Here is an 8785-nt window from a genome sequence, read left to right as displayed (position 1 = left end):
ATATGTAACATTACAATAGTATAGTTACGAGTATGTTAATTGTAATGTTTTGTAATGTGTAATTAATCACAGTATTATAATTTCAATCAGTAACATAACAGTGGCAGTTGGCTTTGTACTAGGATGTTTAATATAAGTAAAGACAGTGAATGGCTTTAGTCATTGTTCATACATTCATATAGTACGGCCGTATTATGAGAGTGATTATAATAATTGCGTATATGTTGCTTTTGTGTAACATTGATATTGTATACGGCACTTTAGGTGATTTTTTTAATAATTTCCCTGATAACATTGGGGTAAGTGGTAGCAATATCATCATCTTATATATAAAATTCTCGTGTCACAATGTTAGTTACCTCCTCCGAAACGACTTGACCACTATCTATCGGCTTCTATCTATTTTTCATACCCCTAAGTGATAAGGGTTGTCTATCCCTAAGATTTCACACGTTAAAAAAGACATGCAACCCTAAATTTTCACTCTTCTAGCATCAATCCGTATTTTTTAATAGCGATTTTAAATTATATGACAAAACAACCTTGCTGGGTCAGTCAGTAATATACATTATATACCAGCTGTTGCCGCGACTTAGTCCGCGTGGAATTTAACTTTATTTTTCTAAAATAAAAGTAGCCTAAGTTACTAAAACAAAATTCCATCAAAATCGGTGCAATCGTTTCCGAGATTAGCCGGAACAAACAGACAGATAGACAAAAATTGTAAAAAATATTATTTTGTTGTATGTACCGTATTTATAATATTACAAGCAGACACTCCAATTATATTTAAATGTATAGATTGTTTGGGATGGGCTCAAAGGTACACTCAAAGTAAGATCGAAAACTGCATTGATGGAATATGTAGTCAAAGTCATGAGAGGTGAAAAATGTAAACAAACAGTATTAGTATCAGTATCCATAAGAGCGACCAATCATTACGTGCAAGATTGATGTTCCATAGAGAAGAACAGAGCTGTACAAGCAGGATCCCATTACTCTGTCATTGAATCTACTCAACTGTGTAGTTAGTCGATTTCCAGATCTAGATATATTTATCTGTAATTTGCTGGATATTTGTATGATGGCAGTATTATTTAGGTAGTATGTAAAATTAAGATTATTTTCCTTATAATTAGTGTATATATTATAAGTTACATACATGTTGCATTCTTCTTAAGTTATATTGGGTAGCCTAAGCTCGCTTAGTATAATGTAAATAAATATTTTAATATAAGAAAGTTAAATTCCACGCAGACGAAGGTGCGAGTAAAAGCTATTAAATAAATAATATTTTTTGTTTATTTTTCCTTTTTAAGAATGCTATCAGCAACGTGTGGGATAGTGTGAATGCAGCTATAAGGAGACCAGTGAAGTTAAGACGATTAGGAGCAGGTGGAAGTAAGTAATAATACAGCGCGATCTAGTCCCAAGGTAAGCAGAACTTATATTGAGGGTACTAGACAACTGATATAAATACACAGATATATTTTTTTGTAAACACATACATATAATATACATACAAATAATACGACGACCTCGGTGGTCCAGCGGTCTAGTACACCGCTTTACGACCGATGGTCGCGTGTTCGATTCCTCGCACGGCACAAACTATTATATTTTAAACTTTTTTATTTATTTTACTTGTATTTACAAAAATAAATATATCTACGTATTTGTATCAGTTATCTAGTACACATAACACAAGCTTTAGCTAGCTTAACTTGGGCCTAGATGGCACTTTGTGAATTGTCCTGAGATTATTATTATTATTATTATTAAAAACAAATATACAAACTATGTTATCCATGAGTATGAATGTTTATATCGGCCTGGATTTTTTTATGTATATTACGTATGTATTTACAAAAAAAAAAGATCTAAGATATAAGATCTAGTACCCTTAACAAAACTTCTGCGTACCGTGGGACTAGTTATTTGTACAGGATTATTTATGTATTATTTGTTTATAAAAAACTACTTTCTTTTTAGAAAGAAAAACAACTGCAACTACAGCAACAACTCAACCGGAAACAATTTCAAATACACAACCTTTAAGAACAACAACAATCGAACTTAGGACCGTGGGCACAACAACTGAGCTATCAACATCGATAGACTTATTAAGCACTAAAGTGAGAAGACTTCCACTACATCTAGAGGATAATGTATCTTCTAGAAAAGTCAGGGTGCCGCATATTAGGCAACCGCTTTGGAGATGTTTCGAAGATTGGTATAATTTGCAGAAACCTCCTTTTCCTAAACTAGAAGATTCTAGAGAGACAAGTAAGTGATTTTTTCATATTTGACGACCTCGGTGGTCTAGCGGTCAAGCACACCGCTTTACGACCGATGGTCGCGGGTTTGATTCCTCGCACGGCACAAACATTTGTATTCATGAGTATGATTGTTTGTATCGGTCTGGGCGTTTTCTATGTATAATAATATGTATGTATTTACAAAAAAAAAATCTATGTATATGTATCAGTTATCTAGTACCCATAACACAAGCTCTAGCTAGCTTAACTTGGGTCTAGATGGCTCTGTGTGAATTGTCCTGAGATTATTATTATTATTATTATTATATTATGGAGATAATTAACTAATTAAATAATAAAATAACCTTCATTCCTTAATATTTAGTTAGCCTTCCGTCGCTCCAAAAGTCCTTCCGCAGGTTTAAAGTGGCATCAGTACTCGCCCTCTATCGTCCGGTGAAGCTGTAAAGGCCAGCTGCGGCCAACAACATTAGAGTAGTCTGAAAAAAAATACATAATATATATAGCAACTCAAAGGTGACTGACATAGTGATCTATCAACGCACAGCCCAAACCACTGGACAGATCGGGCTGAGACTTTGCATGCATAAAGCTACTATGACGTAGGCATCCCCTAAGAAAGGATTTTAATAAATTCCACCCCTAAGGAGATAAATTAACGCAAGCGGAGCCGCGGGAAAAAGCTAGTAATACATATAGCAAACACCCAGACCGATATAAACAATCATACTCATGAACTCACATGTTTGTACCGTGCGAGGAATCGAACCCGCGACCATGGGAAGTAAAGCGGTGTGATTAACCGCTAGACCACCGAGGTCCTCATCATATATATATATATGTAATAAGTAGGTACAATATGCGACTTACTTATTAATGTACCCAGACACACGCATCATGCATCCATGAACAGAATAATGTCCACCCATCCGCACCACTAAGTGGTTCGGGACATTAGATCCATAATCTATGTTATAACCTGTCCTATAAAGTTAGCTAAGCCATAGTGTATTGTACAGGTGGAATATTAGTGCGGACATGTTTATAGAAAGTCTAAAACATGTACGAACGTGTTGCTTTACTGCTTTACTTTACTTATATATCAGTTTTTTTTTGTTCTTCTTAGTGTAGTACATATGATTTTCATATTTTATTTGTTTATATTGTAAACAAGCTGTTCCCGCGACTTCGTCCGCGTGGAATTTAACTTTATTTTTCTAAAATAAAAGTAGCCTAAGTTACTCCTTATACATCAGCTACTTGCCAAAAAAAGTTCTGTCAAAATCAAGTTCTGTCCAGCCATTTCAGAGATTAGCCGGAACAAACAGACCGACAGACAGAGAGACAAAAATTATAAAAATTGGTATTTTGGTATATGTACCCTATATACATATCCCACAATGTGTAAGTGCATATCAGTAGAACGCGTTTCTTCCCTTAAGTACCTTGGTGTTACACTTGACTATTCAATAACATGGAAACAGCATATTGATGCAACTGTGTCCCGCGTAAGGAAATTAATATATGTTTTTAAGAACTTGAGAAGTGTCGTTGACTTTAATTGCCTTAAAACTGTATACTATGCACTAGTACAGTCAATTATTACATACTGTATTACCTCCTGGGGAGGAGCAGTTAAAACTATATTGTTGAGACTTGAACGAGCACAAAGATCTGTATTGAAGGTAATGACAAAAAAACCAATTCTGTTTCCAACTGAAGATTTGTATTCAATTTGTCAGGTCTTAACGGTCCGTCAACTATTTGTACTAAACATTACGCTTCGTAAACATTCTCAGCTTCCATATGTTCCATATGTTTCAAATGATACAAATTTGAGATGTAGAACTTATAAAATATGTAAATTAAATCCTTGTCGTACTGCAATAGCTAGTCGTCATTATAACCACGTAAGTTCTATTTTGTATAATAAGCTAAATAAAGAATTGAACATATATCCCCTATCCTACTACAAATGTAAGCTGTTGTGTGCAAAATGGCTTCAAAACTTATCGTATGAAAAATCTGAGGATCTTTTAAAACTTTATTAAATATTGTAATATAATATTTTAAAATATTGTAATAGTTGCGTAAATATTGTAATTTCAAAAATAATGTATAGTAATCGTAGACCTCCCTCTCTCTCTCTCTCTCACATACACACACACACACACACACACACACACACACACACACACACACACACACACACACACACACACACACACACATACGCATAATGTTTTACATATATACATATCAAATACAGGCATAGGTTCTTTTTGTTTTGTGCATTCTTTCTTTTTGTTTATAAGTTAAATTTTCTTTGTTTTTGGTAAATTTAAATATTTTGTAAATTTTTTAGACAATACGTGATGGGTAACGACATTGCATGTATTTTTATTTTTTATTTTAGTTTTGGAATTATATATACTAGGTGGAGGGCGTCGATATTTGCAACACAGTTTTATACTTCTGTGAATATCATCGTTTCTTTAGTAAATTAGTACACATGTTTTCTGTATTAAGTAAATAAATAAAATAAAATAAATATTAAATTCCATCTTCATGTTACGAGAATATTGTCACACTTCGTAGAAATGAATCAACACCTTCATGCAAGTCGTATATATTTTATAAATATATTATCTGCATTAAAATATATATATTCATATGCATGTAGTAAAAAACGGTTATTTCAATATTACAAACAGACACTCCAATTTTATTTATATGTATAGATAACTAATTCTAATTAGCAATTTATTTACTACTAGCGAATATCCGTAACTTTGTCCGCAAAATTTCTATACTCTAGTACCTACTCTCTCTAAGAGGTTATTATTATTTACGATCTCGGTGGTATAGTGGTCTAGCACACCGCTTTACATCCGATGGTCGCGGGTTCGATTCCTCGCACGGCACAAACATTTATATTCATGAGTATGATTGTTTGTATCGGTCTGGGTGTTTTCTATGTATAATATGTATGTATTTACGAAAAAAAATTATCTATGTATTTGTATCAGCTATCTGGTATAATGATAGTAATAATAATCTCAGGACAATTCACACAGCGCCATCTAGACCTAAGTTTAGCTAGCTGAAGCTTGTGTTATGGGTACTAGATAACTGATACATATACATAAATATATATACATAGTTTTTTTTTGTAAATGCATACATATTATACCTAGAAAACAGCCAGACCGATACAAACACTCATACTCATGAATACAAATGTTTGTGCCGTGCGAGGAATTGAACCCGGTGTTTAAAGCGGTGTGCTATACCGCTAGACCACCGAGATCATCAATAATAATAACCTCTTAGAGAGAGTAGGTACTAGAGTATAGAAATTTTGCGGACAAAGTTACGGGTATTCGCTAGTAGTATGGTAGTATGTAATATTATATTATCTGTGCTAGTAGTAAATAAATAGCTAATTAGGATGAATCAAAAACGGTCGCTGGTTTTACAGAGTCCACTGCAAATATTTACAAAGGAACCGAACACAATATGGCCACAGCCGGAAATGAGGAAGAATTCTCCGGTAATTTGGTTTTTATATGATTTTTCCCTTATACTATATAATGTAGCTATTGTAATTTAAAGTATTATTGTTATTAAACATTGAAATATTGTATACATGCATCGAGCAATGAGCTTTTAGTTATCAGTTTCAGATTTGTATATCAATGAAATTTGAAAAATTATCGTGTTAAAAATATTTTTACGATTTTTATTTAACTGTTAGTGTCAAAAATGGTTGAACAATTGATATTAATAGATGTTTACATACAGAATAAAAATATATGTTTACAGAAAAATATTATAAAAACTAAATATACCAATACACACAATCATACTCATGAATACAAATGTTTGCACCGTGCGAGGAATCGAACCCATGTCCGTCTTAAGTAAGGTGTATGCTAGACCACCGAGGACCTTATTGTTGTTGTAGCAGACGAAGTCGCCGGTTGAGACTAGTCTTCAAATAAAAGATTGAATTTTCAAACAAATTAATATTTCATCGCTTCTGTTTATATATACTTCACTTTTATTTATACAATTTAATAACTTGGCAACTTAACAGAAATTGTTTTTCTGAGAAATTAATAAAAACTTTGATGGAATTTTCAGTAACACGATTTGAGGCATAAAATAGCAAATTTGCTTAGTAGAGAGGTAGCGTATTCATATATATAATATTACTTTTGAACTGTTTATTCATACTAATATAATTTATATGATGACCTCAGAGGTCGTATGCGTGGGTTTGATACCTGGACACAGAAAAAAAATCTGATTAGAACAGGTCTTGATTTGAACTATTCTAATGCTTTTAGCCGCATCTGGTATTTACAGCTTCACCAATATTCAACAGTTCTTCGATAGGTAGCGAGTGCCATCTACACTCGCCGCTTATCGCTTATGAAGCGCCTAAAGGTCAACTCCTTCCTGACGGATATGACTTTAGTCTGAGGGCTAGAGGTTCGAGCCTCAGCTCAGACCGTCGTAATTTCAATCTCCGTTTGCGTTGGATGGGGAAACGATCGTAGTGGATAGGTTAGGATATCTATCAATGCGCAAAAATTATATCCAGCTGTTAATCATCAAAATATATTCAGTAGTTCTTGCGTGAAAGAGTAACAAACATCCATACTCACAAACTTTCTAGTTTATAATATTAATAGGATTATTACAATCATTATTAACCCATCAATTAACGATATCTCTCTATTTTACAGAGTTAACACCGACATCGTCAGACATGGTAATATCAAACAAACACAAAATTACAATTCCTGTAATTGTGCCACGTATATCAAATTACATTTATATGATGAGGGCGATACCACCACGCAAAAGTATGAAAGATACCTCCTACTTACACTAGAAAGGTTAAACATGATTGTCTGTTTGTTAACTTGTTACGTCTAAACGGCTAAAGCGATATACAAACTCTTGGTGAAAAAAATGTTAAATTGAAAATTTCGTATTATTATTTGTGTCGCGTGTAACAAGCAGCAACACCGAAGAAATGTTGTAATTGAGGCGCATACCTATCTATTTGAATTACTACATATAACGTACACTTTCGAAATTGAAATTTTAAACCAAAATACCAATACTTCAAGAAAGTAAACTATCTATTCCTTCTACACCCTGTAATCAGATGAAGCCATCATCACATACCAATTTGTGGTATTTAAATCTTGTGTTTGTCTATTGCTACAGAAACTATTTATTTATTAAAACTTCAATCTACAATTACATAAACAAAGGTACATAGAAAACCTAATACCTAATAACACTTTGATGAATTTTCTCCGTCAACAAAAACAATTGTTTAATACAATAATAAGATTACAGAATCTTCCATTAACTCTTCCACTAGTAGTCTAACTGATAACCAGACATTGCTGTAGACTGTAGAGTGAATCCAGTCTTAATATTTTTTTTATATAAATAGCTGCCTTTACACTTACCCTTTTATATGCATGAATTGGCATTCACGAGAAAGAATATGCATGTAAAGATACACAAAGGGAAAGAGAAGTTAGAACGCGCGCCACCAAATCGAGCATTCCTGCGTCCTTCAATCATGCGTGCAATCACGTCGTTTTGTAATAATTGGATATTGTAATGTATGTATGTAGGTATATGTGTAATAATTATAAGTAATGTAACAATTGTATATCAAATGTGGGTAAATGTGTTTTTGTCTTTGTCCATTATTATATTGAGCAGTAGCAAGGCGTGTTTTCTTTGTTCCTATATATTATTATTAATACTATATTCTTACTAAGGAATTAATATATATTCTTCAGTTGTCATTTCGAACTGACGCTGATTTTGGAGCCTATGTTTCAAAGTCAGCGTGGCATAAGCGTTAGCAAGAATTACATATAAAAAGATAGTTCAAAGTAAGAAAAGGAATATAAAAAAGATAGACCTTCTTTTATATTTCTTTTCTTACTTTGAACTATGTTATTTATATATTTTTTTTTTCTATTCTTTTTTTTTTTTAATTCTATATTTGTGTCAAATATATTTGCAAATTTGCAAATGCTTTGCAATGGATTGGTAAGTTGTTTATTTATTTTACCTTAAAAAAATACATTTCCGTTGTCATGCGTATTAATTGTAGAGATATTGATATACTAAATTTATTCAAAAAAATAATAAAAATTAATATCTAATATAATACATACTAAATAACGTTATAAATAGAAAAAGTTGCAGTTCCTCCATCAACAGATGTCAACCAAATATCTAACGGAAAGGAACTTGTACAGTTCTGTAAAACTTCTTTCCTTTGGACATTTCAAGTAAATAGTTACTGAAAGTAAGTATTGAGTTGTCATCTCAGTCTAAAAACAGTAAGTGTTGATATAGCAACGCAAAACAATATTCCATGAACCATTTATAAAAAATACGTATATATTAATTCATGCATTTTGAATCAAAACAACAACAAAATTTTTTTTTTTAAGATT

General features: G+C 32.5%; 1 protein-coding gene across 1 annotated transcript; it reads left to right on the top strand.

Annotated features, from left to right (window-relative positions):
* Positions 1–221: 221 nt before the first annotated feature.
* On the top strand, positions 222–7182 carry LOC131846273 (uncharacterized). The gene is made up of 4 exons (XM_059195535.1): positions 222–299; positions 1320–1401; positions 1993–2286; positions 7034–7182. The coding sequence occupies exons 1-4, from the start codon at positions 222–224 to the stop codon at positions 7180–7182; spliced, it is 603 nt and encodes a 200-aa protein (XP_059051518.1).
* The last annotated feature ends 1603 nt before the right edge of the window (positions 7183–8785 follow it).

Source organism: Achroia grisella, unplaced genomic scaffold (genome assembly GCF_030625045.1).
Source record: "Achroia grisella isolate CSIRO2021 unplaced genomic scaffold, CSIRO_AGI_Agris_v1 utg509, whole genome shotgun sequence".
NCBI classification, from domain to species: domain Eukaryota; kingdom Metazoa; phylum Arthropoda; class Insecta; order Lepidoptera; family Pyralidae; genus Achroia; species Achroia grisella.
The sequence above is the reverse complement of the archived record's forward strand: the minus strand, read 5'-3'. Positions and strand labels throughout refer to the sequence as shown.